At 44.6% G+C, this 25,318-nt stretch overlaps 1 protein-coding gene across 1 annotated transcript in view; it reads left to right on the top strand.

Annotated features, from left to right (window-relative positions):
• The window catches only part of LOC144768599 (uncharacterized), a 149,447-nt gene that overhangs the window by 66,549 nt on the left and 57,580 nt on the right, over window positions 1-25,318 (top strand). Inside the window, exons 3-4 of the mRNA XM_078652396.1 lie at window positions 13,190-13,336; window positions 20,670-20,816. Of these exons, the coding sequence (XP_078508522.1) occupies window positions 13,190-13,336; window positions 20,670-20,816 (294 nt within the window). The remainder of the gene's footprint in view (window positions 1-13,189; window positions 13,337-20,669; window positions 20,817-25,318) is intronic.

Below are 25,318 nucleotides of genomic sequence, written 5' to 3'. Positions count from 1 at the left end.
AAAGATGGATCAGAAAGCTGCGACTAGAAACATTAGGAAAATGTCCAGCTCCACTTCTTCTTCTCTTAAATCTTATAAGCCCCCTGCAAATTCCAAACTAAAGTGCTTCCGTTGTAATGCCTCTGATCATCTGGCCAATGATAGGTCCTGCCCGGCTTTATCTTCCAAATGCAATAATTGCGGGAAGGTTGGGCACTTTTCGAAGGCTTGCAGGTCCCAAACCAATGAAAAAAGAAAACAAGTAAAAGAAGTGATGATAGAAGAAGACGCAGATTCTGATTCAGATGATTTACATTGTGGGGAAATTTCCTTGTTTGATGAAGACTCCAATTGTGATTCAGATGATGTCCTTTGTTGTGAAATTTCCTTATCTGAAAGAAAAAAATGTAAAGGTGCTGTTGACATTGTACGCATTGACGATTGCGAAGTCAAAATGTTATTTGATTCTGGGGCAAAAATCACTCTAATACCCGAAGTATTCTTTGAAGAAAAGCTTTTTGGAAGAGTAAAAGTGTTTAAGCCCGACATAAGACCACTAGCCTATGGGAGGAAACCTATTAAAATTGTTGGTTATTTCAATGGTCAAATTGATTACAAGGGACGACTTGCTGCGGGAAAAATTTACATCTCCTGCAGGGGCGACAGCATTCTGAGTTGGTTCCATCAGGCAGACTTACATGTAGCCCTGGTTCCTGGTGAGAACCCCTGTATTGTTCTAAGGGACATAGTACCACACTCCGGAGGGGTTGATGGTGCTTCGAATGATATGTCCCTTTGTCCAACTAACTGTAACGTTGTAAGTGTGGGAAAAGGCACTGATTTGCATGCAAATAATGTTTCTCATCCTGACTGGCGATGTCAATTTAAAAATGTTTTTAGTGACAAGTTAGGTTGTCTTTCTGAGTACGTTCATGATATTATTTTAAAAGAAAATGCAGTTCCTGTAGCATGTAAAGTACGTAATGTTCCATTAGCTATGCAAGAACCTATGCGACAGGAATTGGAGAAACTCTTGAGTGATGGGATTATTGTCAAATCTGAAGCAAGTGAGTGGGTTTCGCCTGTTGTTTTAGCACGCAAACCCTCAGGTGAAATCCGGTTCTGTGTGGACCTGAGGGGTCTCAATAGAGGGGTAGTAGCAGATAGATACCCTCTTCCCAATATCAATACTATGTTAACTCAACTTGGAGATGCTTGCTTGTTTTCCACACTGGACCTTAGGGCTGCATACCATCAAGTCAAGATTAGTGACATTTCCATGGGTCTCACAACCTTTATCACACCCTTTGGCACTTATAAGTTTACTCGTCTACCTTTTGGCCTAGTCTCTGCAGCCTCAGTCTTTCAGAGAGTGATGGAAGATGTTTTGAGGGGTATTACTGGAGTCAAAATTTATCAAGATGACGTACTTGTTTTTGGTTCATCACAAAGTGAACATGATTTTAGAGTTAGATCTGTTCTGGAACGTTTTAGGAACAGAGGATTGACTTTGCGGGAAAATAAGTGCAGATTTAACTTGACTGAGATTGACTATTTAGGTCACCGCTTGACTCCTGACGGTGTGAAACCGAAGGACAAATTAGTGAAGACCATGCACAGTTTACCTACGCCAAAGTCTAGGGAGGAATTGGTTACCTTTTTGGGTATGGCGGAATATTATAACAAGTTTGTGCCCCATTTTGCTAACAAGACATCTAACATGAGAGAGCTATTAAAAAAGGGAGTAAAATTTTCCTGGTCTCAGGTGTGCCAGAAGGAATATGAAAGTGTTAAGCGTGATTTAAGTCTAGCTCCTTCCTTACAGAGTTTTGATGTAAGTAATGATTCAATTTTGGTCACTGATGCTAGTTCTAAGGGCCTAGGAGCGGTGCTCAAGCAGATGAGGGATGGGAAGGAGATCACTATCTTGTTTCTGTCTAGATCTTTAGTGGGCCCTGAGTTATCGTACTCCGTAATTGAAAAAGAGGCTCTTTGTATTTATTGGGCAATTAGGAAGTTGAAGAAGTTTCTCTGGGGTAATTCGTTTGTGGTTCACACTGACCATAAACCGTTGACGGAAATATTTCACAAAAAAGATCTGGATGCTGTTTCTTCACGTATTTGCAAATGGGTTATTGCACTTCAAGGCTTTGAATTCGACGTGAGGTACTTACCAGGGGTGAATAATAAAGTTGCTGACTGCCTATCAAGATTAGTTGTGGAACAGAATGATCAAACTTCTTTATCCTTAGAGGATTCATGGGAGGTAGATGAGTTTAAGGTATGTGAGATTGTAGAAGGAATCGTTCAGGAGAGTGATTGGAGAGATGCCATGGGTACAGATTCTGAATTGCAAGAAGTTGGTGATTTGGTGACTAAAGGATGGCCTTGTCTTAAGAGTTTGAGCGTTGCTGCCAAAAGATACTGGAACGTTAGGGACGAGTTATCTTTAAGGGATGGCTTGTTGTGGAGAGGTACTAGACTAGTCCCGCCTTCTCTGATGAGGGAAAGAATTCTTCTTTTAGCTCACCAGGGTCACCAAGGCATATCAAAAACTAAAGAGAGAATACGTTTGCATTTCTGGTGGCCAGGTATAGATATTTTTGTGGAACGATTGATTCGTGATTGCGTTGAATGTTGTTCTTCTGATAAAGTTTGCAAGACGAGGACGCAACCAATGGTCATCAGGGAGGTACCCGTACGGTGTTGGCAGGATGTAGCTATGGACATCCTAGGTCCGATTTCTTCTGTGGCTGGTCAGAGGTATGTGTTAGTTCTGATTGACATGTTCTCACGTTGGCCTGAGATAAAAATCACCAAAAATATTGAGACCAAAGATGTGGTCAAGTTTTTGAGTGATATTTTTGCTAGGGAAGGTTTCCCAGAGACGATTCTTACTGACAATGGCGTACAGCTGGTATCAAAAGAGATGGAAGCCTTCTTAGTGAACAAAGGTATCAAACATAAGCGTTGTTCTCTTTATCATCCAGAAAGTAACGGTATGGTGGAGAGGTTCAACCGTGTGCTTAAGGAGTCTATTCAGATTTCTAAGGATCAGGGTTCGGATTGGAAGGACAATGTGATGGATAGAGTTGCGGTATATAGAATTATGCCGCATTCCACCACGGGGGAGATTCCTTTCGAACTCTTTCGTGGTCGCACTCCAAACACCCCGATATTTCAAACTTGGATGAGGAATTTAGGTGTGGAAACAGTGAATCACAACAGGGGCCTAAGTTCATTGAGACAGGAGATAAAATCCAAGTTGAGGAAGAAGAACTTTGATTGCAGACATGCGGTTGCTCGTTCCAATGTATGTGTAGGGGATCGGGTGAGGATACGTCTTCCACTTAGATCCTCGGGACCGAAATACTCTTCTCCCTTTTATGTTTCTAAAGTATTTCGCAATGCTGTTAAGCTAAATGATGGGAGGGTTTGGAATCTGAATCGGGTTGCTTCTTGTTCAGGTACTCCCTCAAAGGTTAGTGGTGATGTTCCTGCTGGTAACTCTTTATCAAACAGCAAGTCAGTTAATAAAAAGGGAAACGTCGAACCTGATGTTTCTGTCGGGAGAAGCACACGTCGAACCCGTATTCCTGCAGCTCTTTGTGACTTTGTTTTAAAGTAACTAATATTTATGTTTCAGGGGAAGATGTGTGGTATCCTTCTTTGATGTGTTATTAGTAGTTAAGAATGTTATTCTTAGAATGTATGATGTAGTCATGAAAAGATTCTAAATGATGCTGAGACAGTCAGTTGCTGCCAGCCTGTGTATCCTGTGGATGAGATCCTTTTCTTCCTGAAATTTGAATAAAGTTCAACCTTTTATCTACCTTACTCTTGGGATGTACTTCTTCACACCATTTGCTTTGCTAATGGTATTGTATTCTAGCTTTGCATTATTTAGTGTATATTTGTGATATGTTGTAGTTGTATGTAGTTAGAATTGTTTTGTTAGATGTGTAGTAGTTTAAAGCATAGCGTTAGTAGGAAAAGAGCAGTGTTTTCGAATTGGGAGGTGAATGAATAGAAGAATAGTATGTGTTAATTTCGTATAGTGAGGGTTACAATAGCATGAGGCGGACGAAAGGGGCGAGGCGAGAGCAAATATATGCACATATCACAAATATACACTAAATAATGCAAAGCTAGAATACAATACTATTAGCAAAGCAACTGGCTTTTTTGTATTTGTATCCAGAGCGCAGCGCCCGCTTTAGGGACACCGGGCTCTGTTTATTTATTTATATTTAACTTTCATGTTGAGCGTGGCTTTCACTTCTGGGACACTGCGCTCTGTTTATTATTATTTTTTCAACTTTAATAGTGAGCGCGGTGCACGCTTCAAGGACACCGCGCTCAGTGTTAAAGTAAAAAAAAAAAAGCACGGTGTCCTTGAAGCGGCCCACGCTCAGTTTTGAACTAAAATCATTTGTAATAGGTCTCGCATTTACGCGAGTTTAGGCTATTTTCATTGTAAATGACAATGCCTTTTATTTTTTTTTTTAAAACAAAAATAGGCATTGTCATTTACAATGCCAATAGCTTAAACTCGTGTAAATGCGAAACCTATTGCATTGCAAATGCTTGTTAGTGCTGGTATTAGCTGTATTAGGATAGCAATCGTGTAGCTGTGCTGTATCGTGTTCCTCATCCAGCATGCTAAGAAGGCATTTTGAAGGGTCTGCATGAGTATGTGTTGGAGATGGTGTTTGAGAGTGAGTTGGAGTGCTGTGTTGCTTTTGTGGTGTAACATTGTTGTGAAGTAGACATGGGGAAGCAAAGTTGTGACGTGTGGCATGTTGCTTATATTTTTTGTGTGGGTTTATGGTGGAAGGTGTAGGAGTCAGGGAAAGTGGTGCAGCATGTGGGTCATGTAATAATGTTCTAAATTGTTCCATGGATGAGAGGCGGTTAGAAGAGAGGTGCTGTATTGCTGTATCTGTGTTAGATATGGTGGAAGAGTGAAAGCTTGGCATTGGAGTTTGTTCCTTTGTGTGGTTTGAAAGGTGGGTATATGTTTGTATTTTATGATGGTAAGTATTATGAGGTGTTGCTCTTTGAAGATCTTGTTGTGCTCGTTTGTTTGATATGTTTTGCTTTTGAGGAGTAGTGAAAAAGGGTGCTGATGTATATGTTTCATGCAATGGGTTTGGTTGTGTAGTATTGTTTGTGAGAGGAGGATTTGACGTCGAGGGGGTGGTGATGTGTTTATGAGTAGAGTGTATGTTGTGTGTAGGAGGGAATGAAGTAGAGGTGAGAGTGTTTATCTTAGACTGGTTTGTTGCAAGAGTTACAAAGTGTGGTGGTGTGCAGTGTGTGTGTATTGTGAGTTAGTATTATTATGGTAGAAGGGAGAGGAGGGTGTTTGTTGGACAATTGACATGATTATACGTTTGTTAGTGATAAAAGGTGATCTGTTTAGTGTAACTGCAGCAGGGAGAGTGTGTCTGAATGGGATGTAGTTATGTATGGTGTTGATTGGCGTTGTGTTAGTGATGAGTGTATTGGTCAGTGGTATAGGATAGACTTGTGTACTGTTTGTAGGTGATGGTGGATATGTGTGGTAGTTGGGATAGTAGGGTGTGTAGATGTGGTTTGGTTGGGTTTGTAGTGCAGGCTGGTGCATTCATCTGTGCATAGTGTTGTGTGTGGTGTACATTTGGTGTGAGTGTGTTGCTCTGTTTGTGGATGCGGTTGGTGTGGGCTGGGTATTGCTAAATGAGAAAAAGTGCAGCTTTTCTGGCCCTAGTCCCGACCAGGCTCAAACAGGCAGCAGCCCTTGTCCTCTCTGCCCTTAACAGACTCAAACAGGCAGCAGCCCTTGTCCTCTCTGCCCTTAGCCTCGACGCCCGGGCTGAGACGCCCTTAGCTTGGCCTTTTTTACAACCCTAGTAAACAGGTGACCCCTTCAGCCAATGGAAACCCTAGCCCTAACACTATCCAATCACAACACTAGCCCTAAAATCTAGAACCAATAGGAGACCAGGACCTTACAGCCAATCTTATCCCTAGTCCAAGCACCCAATCAGTTAAAAAAAAAACCTGATCTCTACGTCCAATAAAGGCCCTAGCCCTACCAGTAGTCCTTACCAGTAGTCCCAATGGCACAGGTAGCCCTAGTCCCTACTTCCAATAGAAAGCCTAACCCTACTCTTAGTCCCACACCTAGTCCAGCAACAAATAACACCAGAAGCCCTAATCGCTACTTCCAATTAAAGGTCTAACCCTAACCCTAACCCTAGTCCCACCGTACTCCCAACAACCAATAACATAGGAAGCCCTAGTCCCTACTTCCAATAGAAATCGTAACCCTAGCCCTAGTCCCAACCCTACAATGATTGAATCACAGACCCAGAAACCAATCAGAACCCTCAATTACCCAACCAATGAGGACATTAACCCTAATCCAATAGAAACACCAGATACAACCACCAATCATTGTAGACATGTACCAACCACTAGCAGACCATATAAGGTCCTAGCGACCTAAGACAAGGTTTGCTGGGAAGGTAGTTGGAAGCTGCTTCTCCTGTTCAGAATCTCTTAGGAGGCAGACAGGCTCAATCCCTTCTTTGGACTTCAGCAGGTAAGGGCCTAACAAACTTGAAATCTAACAATACTGTTTGAATAAAACTTTACTCCCCTTGCTGACCAAAAAACGAAGTGCCCAGGCCCTAGTAAAACACAGTTTAAACAGCTCACAGAAGCACCCTCTGATGTTGAAAAATCCCTGTTGCTGGGGGGGGGGGGGGGCGGGGGGAGGCAGAGGGGCTGGTTTCACTGGCTTGTGAACACAAAATGGTGGCTGGGAGTGCACTGTTTTAACATACAAGTCTTAGCACAGAGCAAAGGAGAAATTTGGAGGGAAAACAGAAATGTCAGCAAGGAATGAGGGGCAAACTACAGAGGATGGACTGCAAATCGCACAATTCAACACACTAAATGGAGGCAATCATGGGCAGGGAAAACCACAAATTTAAAACACAACACAGGTGATAAAATATGCAATTACAGGCAGGCTAAAACTACAGAAAGTGAAAATTGTTTTTTTAAACAACTTTTTGTCTTGGGAAGAGACAGCACTAGTCTGTCTCCTTACCACTTCCTGGACTCTGCTCACTGCAATCTGGGGCACAGGTAGGCTAGGTCAGGTTATAGTTTTGCTCAGCAGGGTAAGCGCCTGCTGCAGTGATCCACTTGTCATCCTCACCTTCGAATGCTACTGGTAGACTATAGGCACTCTCACTGATTACTACATATGGGTGTGGCTCACGTAGGCGTATTGGAAAAAAATGTGCAGAATTTTAAAGTATTAATGATCTTTATATATTAACAGTCTTTAGAGGTACAAAATATGAAAGTCCTGATGAGTTAATTAGGTGAGGTGTTAAAGCAGCCGACTGACATAGACACTATTCATTGTGTAGAAACCTTTTGGGAACTGGTGCTTTCACATATGTTCACGAGTCACAGACAACCTAAACACCTGAGATTCTTCTGGCAAAACACATATGATAGGTTCAGCTTTTCAGACAAGAGATCTATTTCTCGAGTTATATCGACATAAGACGACCACACCTTACATAACAGAGTTAGCCTTTATGTTAGGCAGGCCTGACAGACTCAGGTGGCATGAAATAGCGGAGCCATCCCTCGAGTTACACAGAGATCTTGCACGCTTGGTATTTACACAGTGAATGCATTCTGCAGGGTACAAGAATCGTAGACGTGTCAGGATAGCTGCTCAAGGGGTTACACAGATGTTACAGGTGCCAGCATCAGGCCATGCAGAGCTACTGGTGTCAGCCAGGTTGCATAGATTTTAAAGGGCTGTACAGCTGTTCTACAGGTTACACAGACTTCACAGATGTCAGTCAGCAGAGCTGCTCCTTGGCTAGTGCGCATCCTACAGCCTTTGGCATTGGGACATTCCTTCTGGTTACTGTTACACAATATATTTTGGTGTTAGGCAACACAACAGTGACTCACTTTAAATAAATCTCACAGGTGCCAGCGACCATAGCAACGTCTCAGGCTACAGAGGTCTTACAGGAATGAACCTGCATAGCGGCTTCTTACATTCTGCATATTGCACAGACTGAGGCATTGGACTGTAGCGCTAGTCTTCAAGCTGTACAGATCTTCCAGGCGTCAGTGAGCACAGCTAAGACTCTGGTGTACAGATCGAATAAACTCTGACCTTTTGTCTCTGATTTTATCCCACAAGGTCATGCAGGTGTCAGTGAGCACAGCAGACTGGGGTACAGATCTAACAAGGTCTGCCCTTTGTGTTTTTATCCTTTATGGTACCCAGATCGTACAGGTGTCAGTCAGCACAGCCAAGACTGGGGTACAGATCTAACCAGCTCTGCCCTTTGTCTGTGTTTTTATCCTTTATGGTACCCAGATCGTACAGGTGTCAGTCAGCACAGCCAAGACTGGGGTACAGATCTAACCAGCTCTGCCCTTTGTCTGTGTTTTTATCCTTTATGGTACCCAGATCGTACAGGTGTCAGTCAGCACAGCCAAGACTGGGGTACAGATCTAACCAGCTCTGCCCTTTGTCTGTGTTTTTATCCTTTATGGTACCCAGATCGTACAGGTGTCCGTCAGCACAGCTAAGACTGGGGTACAGATCTAACAAGTTCTGACGTTTGTCTGTGTTTTTCTCCCTCAAGGTCGTACAGGTGTACGCGAGCACAGCTAAGGCTCTGGTGTACAATTGCTGCATCCTTTGGGTGAAGCAGTTTGAAAGGTGTCAGTCAGCACAGATGCGGCGTGGTTATAAGATACAGGCTCAGTCACTGAACAGTAAAGCTGCCCATTATGTCACACACATCTGAGAGGTGTCAGTTAACATTTTTCGCAGTTCATGCAGTTGTCTGCCTTTGCTTTAATGCATTAAATGAGCATGTGTTATGCTTGAGAATGCCACTGGCTCCCTATGTACTCCCTTACATGTCACATACTATATATACCTTGTTTAATATAAGCGTCACTATCTCTGGCACCAGCCTCGCCAATAGAGGGGTAGTGCTTTTATAATGGAGTTCGCCTTTCAAGGAATCCTGTACCGGGCCCATCTGCTGTTTATCGAGTTAGGTGACATTGAACATCAGCTCCAAGATGCCCCTCGAGGTACATCTGGCGGGGGACTCCTTTTTATCGCAGCTGGGGCGCACTGTTTCTCACACTCTGTTGGCATACGTTGCTCTGCGAGGCATGCTGTATTCAGGTAGGGACTTGCAGCTCCACTCTCCGAACATATTTTTCATTGGCTTGTGTAATTGGCCACTGTAAACTGTGGCTGTTCATTGGTCAATAGGCTTCGTAGTCACTCCTTAATACCGCCTTGTCTCATTTTGTAACCTCCCATGGCGGCATCCCCTGTTACGTGTGTAGTTACTCAGCAGACTTTAATTACAGCCTCCGATTACTACTTTTTCCAATAGCTTTGTCCTGCCTGCCGTTGCAGACAGAACAAGCTCTCTCCTAACGCTTTAAAAAAAATATTATAGCACAGGCGCCAAACTCATTTGCAATGCAATAGGTCTTGCATTTGTGAGAGTTTAAGCTATATGCATTGTAAATGACAATGCCTTTTATTTATCTGTTTTAAAAACAACACATAAATAAAATACATTGTCATTTACAATGCCAATAGATCAAACTCTTGTAAATGCGAGACCGTTGCAATGCAAATGCTTGTTTAGGACTGTGCCCGGAATAGAGCATTTGATTGAACACAGAGCGTGTTATCTTTTCCTGGAGTCACCATGTCTCCTCATTCCCATCAAGGCATGTATGTCCCTCGCGAGACTTTTATTCGCTTTCGCAGTCAGTCATTCCAGTTGTTATTTTTCCACCATTCAGCAGATTGCCGAACCCATTGCAGCGACTTATTCCAGCATACTCGCACAATGTATCCTGGCACCTGTGTAACCATTAGTTGTCCAACATCGCCCTCTATTGACCAGCCGTGACTTGAGTCTTCTTTGCGTTGTCTGTAGGTTATCAGTATGGCACGTATGACACATGAGTGCAGGAGCGTAATCCAGGCCCCTCCGGTGCAAGGCCCTAAACTCTTCAGGGGCGCCTCAACCCTTCATTGGGCCCATTTATGCATGTACTTTGGAATATCTATGCAGTGCTGCTTCGTAAAGCTCGTAGCTACCCAAAGGCTCCCCAGCGCGGTGAGGCATAGCCCGTGTTGGCGAAGCAATACTAGGCAGAAGGGTTAGTGGTGATATAGCCAAGTCTTAAGCATTTCCTGAAATTGATTAATTTATTTCGTTTCTCAGGTCGGCCGGCATAGAATTCCAAAGTTTTTGGATCAAGTATGATAAGTCTCTACCTTTCCATCGATCATCGGGTCCTTTGAATTCGAGGCACCCTTAACAGTAGCGTCTCAGATCTTAGAGTCCTTGAAAGGTGTACGGTCCCAGAAGGTCCATAACCAAAGAAGGGCCCCTTCGATGTATTCCTCTGTGGGCTAGAATGTCTAGAAGTCGATTCCCTCTTTTACCGGGAGCCAATGCACTGTGGCTAATGCACTTTTTGCTGAAGCGCGTTTGGGCAGTTTGAGAATCCGCTTAGCAGCCGCATTCTGCATCAGGGAGAGTAAGGAGTACCTCTTCACATTCTGCAGGGCGCCCCATCATTTTGCATTACGCCACTGCCTTGGGGGCGTGTGCCCCAACCTCGATATGCTCCTCAGTCTATCTGACAGTCCATGGTCGCAAAGCGCATCGCATTTTCACTACATGTATTTCAAAGTGACGCTACTTATGTGACCTCAAGCTCCTCACAATCTTGTGCCCGAAGGAGGTGTGAGCAAAACGTAATCACCTTTTCGCTTCTAACTGGAGGAATTCTTTAGAGAAAGTAGTGCTTAATTTGAGCCGGGCTTTCTGGTGCTCAGCACCGGCACCTAATCATCAGCACCGGATGTTATAGCACCAATTATTAAGGGCATACTCCAAGGCAGGCGATTTTCCCCATAATCACAAAATGTTGAGCCACACCGAGACTCGAACCCGGTTCCCCAGGTCAGAAATCGGCAGCTCTAGACAGTAGGCCAAGTCCTCTCCGGAATAATAAGTACGGTGGCTCTTATCAGGAGGCAGTTTTCACCAGCACATTTCTCCTGTTAGCGCTGCCTCATGAGGAGAGCCCCAGCACTTTTTATATTACAAATTAACCAAGTGGGTTACATACGAGCAATAGCCTGTGTGAGAATTGCGCGCGCAAGATAAATGCCTAATGTGCTGTCTAGACCGTTTCTAAATACCTTAACACATCTGTATATGGTGCCCCAATTTCGCATCCCATTCGTTCATTTATGGCACGCTAACCTCACTGCTTTTTGCTGCCAAAACATCTTACACTGGCCTTGTGCATAAATCCGTCTCACTCTCTGTCCACGCCCCCAACCTTTTCATACTGTCTATTCATTTACCCAAACCTCTTTCGACTGTTTGAACACGTGCCCCAGCTCTCTCCACTCCGCCCGTTCCTCAAACTGTCTGTCCACCTGCCCCAAGTGCCTCACAGTCCAGTCACACACACAGTGAGAGGAACATGGGTCCTCAACTCTGCGCTTGCGTCGCAACATCAGCACCATGTTGATGTGCACGTTAACTCATTGCACTGGTTTTCCCCATCCTGCACAATCCTCACACTTCAGATGCATGAGCACAGAGTCCCCTCACAGCCCGTCCATGGGATCCAAAATCCCCACACTGCCTATCAGTTTGTCTGAAGGCCTCACTGTGTGTCCTTGTTCGACAAGTCGCTGCCAACACCAATGCACGAGCCCCACGTTCCTCAGTGCTGGTCATTCGCCCCCAAGTTATCCACATTGTGTCGATGTGCCCACAAAGCTTCCCGGGTGGGCGGTGGGCGCTAGGAGAACCCAGAGGAAGCCACCTGATTCTGCATTGACCAGCAGTGGCCCTTGTTCTGCTCTTCCCGGATCAGGACAGGGTACCAAAAGTGTCGTTGCCACCTCAGCCTCCCACATCCAGGAGAGCGTAGAAGAAGCCTTCTCTCCTTGTGCTCAGGATAGAGTGTGGAAGCCACACATTGGGCCCGATTCACAGAACTAACTTAAGTCAAAATCCTAAACTTACTACTTTTGGTATTCACAGAAGTTAGGATTTTGTCTTAAGTTTGTCTTAAGACAGACTTAAGTTAGGATTTTGTTTTAAGTCTGTCTTAAGACAAACTTAAGACAAAATCCTAACTTCTGTGAATACCAAAAGTAGTAAGTTTAGGATTTTGTCTTAAGTTAGTTCTGTGAATCGGGCCCATTGACTTCAGTGGTGTGCATGTTAGAGGTACAGACTGCATGCCTCCATGTGCCTGCTCGGGCACTCTGCTTGCACTGCACCCTGTATCCTGGTGAGCCTTACGTTCAGGGTGAACCCACTTTAGCTCCTATTGAGGTGTGCTGTGTTTCATTAATGGTGTCTTTCATTGCCTTTTAATGACCGAGTCACGAGAGGGAATGTACCAAAGATGTCTCTGCAGTAACACAGTGGGGTTTTTGTTCATGGTAAGGATGGTAAATCCAGGGACCTGAGCCCATGAGGAGCACAATAAAGTTGTAGGCAGAATCGAAAAGACCGTTCGGAATCACCTGGTACTGGGACCGGGCACAAACGGATACCGGGGGCAAAGACGTGTTGGGGATCAACGGAAGTCCCTTTTGTAGCCTGGCAGGCAAATGCACCGACCAGAGGCACCGTGTGGTCCTTATCTGCAAATAATGCGCAGGACGGTCGGACGGATGGATGGATGGATGGATGTGGTGCCCTCTGTAAGTAGACGTGGGCCTGGCATCCATGCCCACGGATCTGTAGGTCGTTATTTGAAACTAGCCAGAATACAGTATGAACCTGTGGTCTTTATTTGTAGGAAATGGGTTCGCTGTGGCGTGTGGTAGTGCTTATCTACATCAAATGTGTATTGTGTGGATGGGAATAAGGGCTTAATTTGTAAGGAATGGGGCTCCCGTCCTCTGGCATCTGTGGAGCGTGGATAGGTTGTGTGTGTGGAGAGGGGGGTGGGCTAGTTCCAAAATGACTGAGCTGGATGAGCACTTAGGTCGGATTGTGCAAGGTTGGGCACACTCCGGTCAGTCACTGCCAGCATTGTATGGGACGATACAGCTCACCGACTCACCATCTCTGCTTCTCTCTTACAGCCTTTGACCTTCCCACCAGCCGAAGTGCCAGTGCAGGCACAGGCACAGGCTGCTCTGCAGCTGCCAGTTCCTGCCATCGTGCTGATCGCAGTTGCCGCATACCTGCTGGCCATGCTCCTCCTCATACTCTTCCGGCGGTGCCTCCTGGTAAGAGAGGAGTGGGACGAAGGAAAATCTTTTCTGGGGTGCTGGGGCTCAAACAGGGTGGTGGCGTCGGATCCTCAACAGAATATGAGAATGGGCAGACCTGCTCTTGTGCTCCAAGCTCCGCACACTGTGTGTCCAGGTTCCTCCAAATCCTTGCATTGTCTTTCTATGTGCCCCACCTTTCACACCGACATGTATGTGTCCCACAACACCTCATGTTGTCTTTTAAATGAGGTCTTCACACCATCTGTCCACGTGATACACTTCTTACACTCAGCCCTGCCAAGTCCCACGCATCAGACGTTTGACTAACACATTTCAGCGTGGTTGCTACGCATTTATAATACCTCCTCAGCAAGCTGGAGCTTAGCCCTGCTAATTACACCACACAGACAGAGTAAAGCTGTTAGCTGGCAGCAGCACTTCCGCACGCTGCTAGGGGCAGGCTTGGGGGCTGTCTCAGCTTCTTTGGCTGGCTACAATGCAAAACATTCACCCGACAGCCCGGCGCAGCACATCTGATTCACTCAGGACACCTGCAAGTCATTGCCCAATCAATACTTCTTATACACCCTGCCAGGGCAAACTGTGAGACCAACACCTATAGGCCGCGTGTGGGCACGGCATAGGTTAACTTTAAAAACCATCGCAGCGGGAGCCTGCCGCTACTGCAGCTCCCAATGCGTTGTGCCTCGGGGGCCCAGATGGGACCCAGCGGCGCAATGATCACCTGAGACCGACCTACGGCAGACTTGCAGCCTCCACCAGAGTGGTGGTCTGATGCCTCAGCACTGCAGCCTGGCCCCCAGGTACATGGCAATCAGCTACAGAGCCTAGATGCTAAATAACAGAAAGTGAACTAAAAGAATTTACAGTCCACTGCCACCAGAGTGTAAGGTCTGAACGAGTCTGGTCACATCTATCAGCATTTGAGGGCGATGGATGCACAAGAATGGTCTCCATTGATTGCAGGAACAGCTCTAATATCCTCTTCCCAGTTGTACGGCTTTACAACGCGTGCTTTTACACCGCGTGCCGTTACAACGCGTTTTTTTCAACGCAAGTCGTTACCACGACTTGCGTTGGAGGGGTGCGGACTTAGGAATTTTTTAATTTACTATTCTAACACCAGCCTACGTACAATAGGGAAGGTGTTGGATAGTAAATTAAAAAATTCCTTGTCCTGCAGCGCCCTCCAGCGCAAGTCGTGGTAGCGACTTGCGTTTAAAAAAACGCGTTGTAACGGCATGCGGTGTAACAGCCGCGTCGTAAAGGCTGTTCCCCCCCCTCTTCCCAGAATGTTTTGTGTCCACACATAAAGAAAAGCTACAGGGCTCTACTGCGTGTAAAGCAGAACCAAAAATGAAAAAGAATAACATACTCCATCTTCCTAAACAAAGTAATTGAAGTGATTGGAGAGTTAAAAATGCAGAATCGACTACAGAGGGTATTAAGCAGTGCCCTCTAACAACCAAGAACTCAAAAAAGCACAAACAATGACAAAGAAGCAGTGGCACAGCCAATAGCTCTCACCCATGACACGAATTGTCTTTGCCAATGCTAATCCCCCTGGCAGCCCAACACTTGCTCCAGTGCCTGGAGCCATGAACGCGGCTTGAGTTGAGTCCCTTGGACCACGGCGCTGTCCGGGGGACGTTGCGGATGGCCCATACCCTCCACCGTGGCGCTCGCTGACAAGTGTCACTCATCGAATCTAATTTAAATTACAAACTACTTTTAGAGGAGTACGGTGTGGCATAACCCAGCCTGTACTGTAAGTAAAGTTACAGCTCCTCTGCATTGTTTGCGGTCACTGTCTGTGTTGGATTGAAGATAAACACTCCAGAAATGGGTTAAAGATGTTTATTCCTTAGACGAGCAGGTACACAGCCTGACAGGTAGCCAGTCACGATCAACTGAACACACAAGAATGCACCTTACATGTGCTGTGGTCTATGAAATGTAGAACACATGCAATTAAAGGTAAATTACCCAACACAACACATCCCCCTCGGAACACAATAAAAAAAATAATATAGCAACACCTACCATCATCCCCCCCTTATGACAAAAAAAAGAGAAAATAAAAATAAAAAAAACTACAGAACCATTTCTACAATGGAAAACGTTCAGAAATATAATCAGCCAACCAAAGAGGAGGTATTTTTTCACGCTTAGAATTCCTGCAAACATTAGACCCGTCTCGACTGACCACACCAGAAACGCTAGGTACAGTAATACTGGAACCATCTGAAACAATATCTTGATTAATGGTATTCGCATTAGATGACTCTGAGGAACTAGCGCACAACAAGTCATCTAAATCAAACAAATAGGAAGAACTGCTACAGGATTCTGAAGGTGCAGAACATTTAGCAATCTTTTTAAGGTTCCACACACGTCCATCAGTAAGACGTACCGAATTATTCATAGTTTCCACAACCTGCATAGGCTCATAAAAGCGACTATCCTCCTTAGGAGATTTACCAGGTTTTTTAACTCTCACCCATTGTCCAACGTCAATATCAACATCCTTCACACCATGCTTAGAATCATACCAAACCTTGCTCTTGAGATGGGAAGCGCCAGGACGCTCCTTTGCTGGAGCAGCTGCGCGCACTATAAGTGCCCATAGCATAGCATAGCATAGCATAGCAAGCATGACTTTTTTCCTTAACTAAATTCTCAGACCAGTTAACCACATTAGATTTGAACAACCATCCTGGGGTAAATTTGGTACGTGGATTCCTACCACGCATGAGAACAAATGGAGGGTAACCAGTGGCCTCACATATTGAGGTTCTGTAAGCCCAAACCATTTTTAATACCGGAGTTTCCCAATCCCCGTTGCTGACAGACATTTGGATGGTATTTTTGATAACCCGGTTAAAGCGCTCAACCATACCATTACTATTTGGGTTATACAAAGCGGTGGTTCTATGTTTAATACCCAACCTTTTAAAATGGCTTTGGTGGACATAAATTGAACACCATTATCACTCAATAAAATAGACGGAATACCTTCCAAAGTGAAAGACTTATCTAAAAATCGCAGAACAGTATCTGTATCCGCTCTATTTACAATTTTTACAAAAGGCCATCTAGAAAATAAATCCATTAACACTAAAACATATTTCTGATCCTTACCAATTGGACCCATAATATCAATTGCAGTGTGCTCCCAATGTGAATTAGGTCCTTCCATAGTGTCCATAGGAGGTTTGAGTGTCACTAAAGAGTTATCTGCAGCTTGGCAAGATTTACAATTTCGCACATACGTATCAATTTCTACATCCATGCCGGGCCACCAAAACGAAGTTTTAACAGTGCTTTTGGAGCGGACAATGCCAAAATGTCCTTCATGGCATAAAGCAATAATAGATGAACGTATGTTTATTCCTTAGACGAGTGTTGTAAATAGGCTTCAGGAAACGTTGTAGGATAAAAGTATCTTCTTTATTCTTGAAACGGTAACACCCACAGGTTTGTGCTGCCGCTCGACTCCAGGACTCCGGGCAACTGACTATCGTTGCTCAGAGTACTAGAACCGAACGGAGGCATAGAACATCAATACAAATGTAAACATGAGGTGAAATCCTCGTGCTGCGTGCAGCACGAGGTAATGCATATATAACAACTTCTCCCTTTTCACAATATTTAAAAACAAAAAACAAGAAAACAAAATCGTTAATCTGTGACAATAAAAAGTGTTTCAAATTGAGACATGAAAACAAATTTCAATTAAGGATATAATCATTAAACCTAACAGGTAACCTTCTACATCGAACAGATGAAGTGGAAGCTTGAAGTAACACTTTCCCACCAACCTCAGGATCAGTGGTTGAGGGAGAGGAACACATCAATGAGGCGGATGCATCAGAAAAGGAAGATGAATCTGATAATGATGCGGATGTACCTGACAAAGGACTGGAAGAGGAGTAGTCAGAAGAAACTGGAAGATCCAACCAAAAAGACCAGTCACACTGATCAAATTGTTCCTTATTCAAAGACAACAATGAGTGAGCCTGTGAATTGGATAAATGAACTAAAGCTCTCTTGTTCCACCATCCTCTGTTGCCAAGTAAAGCAGAAGCCTTACTGACAGCAGTTACTTGGACTGGGGTGGAGAATTTAGAGATACCTTTAGCAACTTTTCTTGGGTTTTTAATGAGTACCCAATCACCAATTTTTAGGACAATAGTATTGAAACGTTTGCCTGAATCATGTTTGTTCTTCATGACAAGTTGTTTTTGTGATACTTTTTCAGATAAAGAAACATCAGAAGGTTGAGAGATCTCAACGTTTTTCTCAGATAACCACTTGGGACACAATTTGGTGTGAACATTCCTATTTCTCAGTAAGGAAAAGGGAGACATCCCAGTTGTACACTGAGGAGAAATGTTGTATGACCAAAATTTTTCTTCAACAAAATTCTTCACATCATTGTGGGAGGAAATGGCGGTTTGAATAGCATCTTTGAGAAGTCTATTAGCTCGTTCAACTAAACTGTTTGAAGTAGGCGAATAAAGTGCGACTTTGAAATGAACAACATCATGTTCCAGTAAAAATGAGTCAAATTTTTCGGATATGAAATGGGAACCATTATCAGTAACTAGAACGGAAGGACAACCTTCAATGATAAACAGGTTTCGTAAAAATTTTATGGCATTGGTAGAGGAGGGAGAGTCACAAAACATGTGATACAACCATTTAGAATGATAGTCAATCAAAAGAATGACATATTTCATGCCGTGGGGAAGTACATCATATGGACCAGAAAAATCCAATCCAACCTTTTCCCAGGGTTTGACCGGAAAAGGAACAGGATGAAGGGGCGTATTAATGAGTTTCCATTTCTTATCCGATAGTAAACATTCATTACACGAATCAATGTAAAACTTAACCTGAGACTCAATAGAAGGCCACCAATAATGGGATTTGATAAGTTGGGATGTCTTTGTTATGCCCAGATGCCCTTGATGTGCAAATTTAATGATGTCGGGTCTGACATCAGAAGGAGGAACAAAAACATCATGTCTCATTATTAAATTGTCAACCAGAGATAGTTCAGGAGCAATCATGGAAAAAGCTTTCAGCTCATTAGATAATTTCCTACTTTCAGGCCAGCCTTTTGTAATGTATTGTGCAACCAATTTTAAAGTGCGATCATTCTCATAGGCTTTGGACCAAGATTCTTCTGTAATGCGAGGACACAATTTGGTGGCATCAAGGGGGGCAACTACACACTCAATGTCACTAATCCCTTGAAAATCAGATGAATCATTGAGTGACATACGGGACAAACAGTCAGCACGAAAGTTTTTACCACCCGATATGTGCTTAATATTGAAGTGAAATTCATGCAATTTGGATAAGAGCCTGACAAGTCTAGAAGAGGCTCTTCCTAGGCCATCCCCATTAAGAAGTTGAGTGAGTGGCTTGTGATCGGTAAATAAATCGAATTCTCGCCCCCAAATGTAGTTTTTGAACTTTTCGATGGCCCAAACGCAAGCCAAAGACTCTCGTTCAATGGTGCTATAGTGGGTTTCAGAAGCTTTAAGTGTCCTAGAGGAAAAAGCAACTGTGTGTTCTCTACCAGAAACCCACTGACCTAATACAGCACCTAAACCAGTCAAACTGGCGTCAACCATAATGAAGCATCTGGCAGAATCTTGAAAAGGATGTAATGCGGGAGCACTTACAATCATGTTTTTGATGTTGGTAAAGGAGGCATCGATATCTTCAGACCAAGAAAATTTAGAGCCTTTGCGAAGCAGAGAACGAAGAGGTTCAACAATTTGAGCATAGCCTTTTACAAAACGGGCATAATACACGGAGCCGATTTCACGATTTTCCGTGAAATCGGCTCCGTGTGAGTGAAGCTGTAACTAGGCAACCGATTGATAAAATGGCCGCCGTGCGTGAGCGTGGTGACGTGGTAACGTGGAATGAACAGCGTAGATTGCGCTTCATGAAGGAGAGGCTGACGCGCTGAATGACGTGGTGCTCATGCAATGGGAGGCTCACGCGGTGGCAGGCTCGTGACAGAGTCGTTGGGAGACTCGAAATAAACAGCCAGGGAAATGGCCAATTAGGGAGAAAATCTCACCGACAGAGAATGAACTGTGGGTAGCTGAGGAGTAGTTGAAGTCCAAAGGTGAGTAGAACGGTGGGAGTGGAGTCGGCAGTTTTTGAAGGTTAGCCGAGTTTCTTCCTGGTGGGTGTTGGAGAGGTTCTGGACCCGCTCTTCGCCAAATGTTGTAAATAGGCTTCAGGAAACGTTGTAGGATAAAAGTATCTTCTTTATTCTTGAAACGGTAACACCCACAGGTTTGTGCTGCCGCTCGACTCCAGGACTCCGGGCAACTGACTATCGTTGCTCAGAGTACTAGAACCGAACGGAGGCATAGAACATCAATACAAATGTAAACATGAGGTGAAATCCTCGTGCTGCGTGCAGCACGAGGTAATGCATATATAACAACGAGCAGGTACACAGCCTGACAGGTAGCCAGTCACGATCAACTGAACACACAAGAATGCATCTTACATGTGCTGTGTTCTATGGAATGTAGAACACATGCAATTAAAGGTAAATTACCCAACACAACAGTCTGCCAGTCTATGTCATGGTTACACATTTGTTTAAAGGTATGATCAGGTTACAAGAACACTGGTTAGTACCCTTCCACTTCTGGTGCTTTGCCACGGTATTAAGATCTTAGAGTTTCTCGTTGCTCAATTGGGTGTAATTTCTGATATGTATATGTTTCCCTCCTCTTCATTGTTTGATTTTTGCTCGCAAGAAAGTGTCACTCATACTCGTTAAATGTAACTCTTAATTACTCTAAAGTTATGAAAATGGCACACACAGCAATCTCAAAACTTGGCAGCTGTGTACACTGTCTTCCCTTTTCAATCTATCCAGTTCTCCTAGCCTCCTAATGCATCCTGTCCTTACATCCAGAGCTCATGCACGAGGCACCTCACACTCTTGGTGTGTGTTTTGAAATCCACATCATGTCCATGTGACTGCAAACATCACGACCTTCCCCCAAAACCTAGGGACATAACTCTCCTAACAAATCAGGGACTCATGTGTAAGCTGTGTTCCCTTCCTCCGACACCCGCAGATACCACATGCAGTCTTGACTTGTCCTTCCCTCCCTAGGCCTAGTTTGTAGGCCTGCCCATTTCGAAGTACAGTCCACGCCTGGTCCTTTAGAACAAATAATACATAGATACATCTGCTGATGCAATATGCCAAATAAAGCTTTTGATTTGGTTTGGATCGCTGTAGCTTGAAGTATGAAATGCTTTGTGTTCTCTGCAGTCACAGGGATTGTGCACCGACTGCTGTACTTGGGATAAAGCTGGACATCTGGGCCTGTGCGAGTGCTGTTTCACCTGCGCCGAGTGCTGCGACTGCCACGTGCCCTCTGGAGCTCAGTGCCTGGACATATGCTGCCCCCGAAGCGGCGTAAGTAACTTCTCTTCTATGTGTGTGCGCCCCACCCACCCCCGTTTGTTGAATTGGATATTATGTATGGGACTGTGTGAGACATTCTTGTTGTGATGGGCAGTCACTGCTAGAACTCTAGTCTTCCCTCTTTTAATGACCCTCTGTGTTTCAGTTCTCTTTCTGTGACGTCACTATGGGTAGCATTGGAATTGTCCACCCGCCGGACAGTCGACGAGGAATCTGAGTTACTGGCACATGTAATTAGTATTTGAGATCATTTGGATGTAAAGGCGAATAGTTAAAAAGTATTCTGCGGGCAAAACGCAGCTGTTAAAAAAAAAATCAACAACATGTGTAAGATGAATACAACACACACACCGCCACCAGATTCAACGTAATTCTAATGGTATTTATTGTGTGCACTGTTGACTTCAGTTATTTCCGAAAGTATGAATAGTTAGATTGCTAGAGCAAGGCCTGAGGTGGTTCTAGTGTTTTGTGGCTAGGAAAAGGAGTGTCCTCCAACACAAGATTTACAAGTCTTAGGAAGTCAAAACGGATTGTTTGTGGCAGAACTCACCGAGTAAGAAAATCTGAGAGGAATAAGATGATTTTGCATATTAGTGCTTTCTGAAGAAAGACGACTTACAAATGGAGTGCTTGGTAATTGGGAGCCAGAGAATGTTGTATAGATGCTGAGTAATGGAGGCTTGATTGTGAATACAAAAATGAGATTGGCCACATCATTTTGGATTCGTCAGACATGAGGTAGGATACAGCAGAAGGGCTTTCCTGTAGAGCAACCGAAACATGATAGCAGACTAGTCCGTGGTTGTTTGGTAATCAACCAATGGGAAGAAGTGAAATGATTTTCCTGAGCATCCTTTAAGTTGCCAAAAGACCCTGTGCTGTCTTTTCTCCTGCTGATGGATGGCATTGCCCATGTTACATTAGTCTATGCATAAAAGTGAACTCCGACATTTCCATTCCTTGACTGGATTTTGCGGAGATAATTTGATGGTCTCTGAGTATTCATGATGCATATTTTCATGTTGCGATTCTTCTAGCTTATTTGGTGTATCTTCGATTTGTGGTGGCGGACAGATAATATTGGGTTTATAGTTTAGCCTAGGTTTTTCTTGAATCTGATGTTGGACGATTGTCCAACCTTTGCTTCGTCCCTTCACTTAATCTGGCATGGACTTCCCCCTCAATTTGTTAGACTACAACTTTATTTCATCTTCTTTTACTTTGTGATACTATTTAAAAACTTTTAATTTAATGATAATTTAGCACTAAGGTTAAAAAATCGCTACATTAATTGTAAACAATTAAAAATATTACACCTTTGTTTAATTCAGGCCTAGGGTTAGCATTCTTGCAATTGGTGAAATCACATTTTATTCAAAGTAATTGAGGACTAGTATCAGAATAATACTACTTAGTCCTTTTATTATTCATTTGAATATAATGCAATAATATTTATTGTTATGGTTAATACTAACATAATTTCATAAAATGTAACTGAATACATTATTTTTTCTAAAGGACTGCGACGGTGGGGCAGCAGTGGAGTAGCGGAGGAGGAAGCAATGGAGGAGCGGGTGGGGTGTGAGGAAGTAACGGAGGGGCGCAAAAGTGCTTTGTGGAATGCAGAATAGCCTGGCAGCAAATGGCAGATTCTGGGTCACCAAATAAGTTAACATTGAAAGTTAACATTGAAACATTTCGCGGCACCCGCTTCGCGGGCGCCACTCACTGTCGGCTCACCCACGGGATTCGGATATTCTTTGCTGTTGGGGCATTTTCACGGAGTTGCTGAAGCGCAGCCCCCCGCTCCACGGGCGTGCCGCTGAACTTATCACCACCGCTGCGGGACTGCGAGGCTAGGACTCACACACCTGCAGCCTCTTCCTGCAGCGGATACGCCCTTCTGCCAACGGACTATTTACACAGACCACTCAGTCCGCAACGCGGGACGCGCGCGGGACAGAGCACGGGGCGAAGCCCGGGCAAAGGGCGGGCCGTTTGAGGCCGTTAGAGAACGGGAGAGACCGGAACCGGGCCACCCCCCCTGGTCTAACTTCGAGGATGTCCACAAGGGAAACAAGGAGTAAAACCGCGTTGTCAGCAACGGGAGCGGTTAAAGGTACTTTGGACAATTACTTTGTTAATGCGGGGTCTTTACTGATTGATGAGATCACTATATTAGAAAGGCGCATATCGCAGGAAATAGACTGGGTGAGGAGATCTTCTATGGGCCCCCTGGCACAGGCTAAGACCCCAGATACAAGACATGAGCATATTAACACTCAGTACACTAATGGGGGAAGCTGCGATATTGATAATACACCGAACTTAGATCTGATCAACTCTACTTTGGAAACCAGCATAAATGACCCAAGTGATCTTGGTGACCTGAGTTTATTAAATCTCCCACCGGCCCAAGCCGCCCACCCAATCGTCCCAACTCCACTGGAATGCTCTTCTGTTGCGGGCAACACCGCCGGTGGAGATGGCAAGGTATCACAGGGCGTGAGAGAAGGAGCAATCCCAAAACAGAAAAAAACAGAAAAAAGGGGCCCAAAGGAATGGGGGAAGGAAGACAAAGACTCAGAAATCCAACTCTACCCAGGAGGCTGTTGGTCCTGTGTTGAGTATAATGGGGTCTTCAACTATTGATAGACAAGAGGACTTACCCATTGAGGCATTATATGTAGATAATACAGAACACGTAAACCAGGACCCCTCTGAGATGCAAGTGGAAGACATCACCCTGGCTGATATAGGAACTCTGCTGAGGACCCTATTGAGTCCATTGGAAGCTCGCCTAATTAAGATAGAAGCGAGGCTAGTAAATATCGAAAAATCTACAGTGCAACTAGCCGATCGCCTGAAAGTTAATACCAAGGCTGATGGGAATGGTGAAAAGGGGGGGAACGAGCCCAAGAATAAAAAGGGCACCTTGGTTATCGCCAAGGCAACCAATAGTGTAGCGCCCCCGGCACGACAGGCAAAATCAACCTTCACCAAAAATACCTCCATCCAGGACAGAGCTAATATATCTATTCCCAAGGAGCCCCCAGCGCGACCGCCGCACGCATCCCTGACACAATCAAAGCCCACGCAGTCAAAGGACAAGTCCTCTGCTGCCAATCAACCCCGGGAAGCAGTAGCATTAACTGACGAGGTACTAGCTAAAGCTAATAAGGCAAGGGTAGTTAACTTGCCCCCGGAGGTAAGCCCCTACACAGTAATCTTAGCAGGGGTTCCAGAGTTAAAAGCAACTTTTAAAGAATCCACCACCTCTTTAAAGAACAAGGTGGTAAGTTGGCTATCCATCTATAGACCACTCCCACAAGGTGTAATGAGCGAGGTTTTGATGGTAAGAAGGGTCACATGGGTGGGTAACACTAGGAAATCCATCAAGGGAGACTGTGTTCTGGTTAGTTTAAGAGGTCCGAGGACCGTTTCCCACATCTGTGGCTGGTCTTCGGACGAACAAGAGAGTAACATCCAGCCTTTACCCCTCTCTTTCTTCTACCCGCCACTGACACATGCATGGGAGGAACAGAGATGGGATGGCTCACAGGAGAAGGTGAGTGGGTGGTAACCAAGAGCTAGAGGAGATTTTATCTATCCAAGAACCAACTACCAATCATATGCCACATCGAATCACGGGGAGGACGGATGGGACACTTGTTATGGGAGGGCAGGTGACTGGAGAGGTAGAGAGAGAGGGGATTGTCGACGCACTAGAGCCCATCACCCCACACCCTTCCCCTTATTAAACAGGTATTCTTGCTTAGATATGGTGGATTGACATTATAGCGGTGGTGATAGTAATCCGTATTTTCACTCGGGGGCGGACATGGAATTAGACGTCACATCCCCTAGTCACACCACTGTTTCGATGACAGAGTCTGGCCACTCCGATGCTACAGTACATAGCTCGGAAGACAACTCTGCAAATTCTGACCAGCCTCTGCCTATTGAAATATCACCAGGATAAGTAAAGGGAGTCCTGGGCAATAAAATAATGCCGCAGGGAAGCCGGATTGACAGTGATCCCCCTATCATTACAGCTTTTATCCCGGGTACCCCGCGCCTGAAATTAATATCATGGAATGTGGCTGGCCTGGGTAACAAGGTTGAACTACAGGAATGGATTGCTTTTACCAATTCAAAAGATATATGCCTATTGCAAGAAACCTGGGCAAGGGACGAGTACTCTTGCCAGGGTTTCGCTGTATTTTCCATTCCAGCAAAATGGGGGGGAAAGGGTCGCCCTTCAGACGGCCTTGTAACTTTGGTGGCTACCCATCTGGGTTGTCAAGCCACCCGTCTTCCCCTCCATTCAGAAGATATACTAGCAGTATTACTAGAATGGCCAAACTCCCTTAGATTGGCTGTAATAAATGTATATTCGAGGCCTGTAAACATAGGACGAGAATCACCCACCATCGAGGAACTGTCAAATTTTCTGAATGAAATTCCTAGGGGGACTGCATACGTGGTAG

This window comes from Lissotriton helveticus, chromosome 7, assembly GCF_964261635.1.
Source record: "Lissotriton helveticus chromosome 7, aLisHel1.1, whole genome shotgun sequence".
Lineage (NCBI taxonomy): Eukaryota > Metazoa > Chordata > Amphibia > Caudata > Salamandridae > Lissotriton > Lissotriton helveticus.
This window is presented reverse-complemented; position numbering and strand designations above follow the sequence as displayed.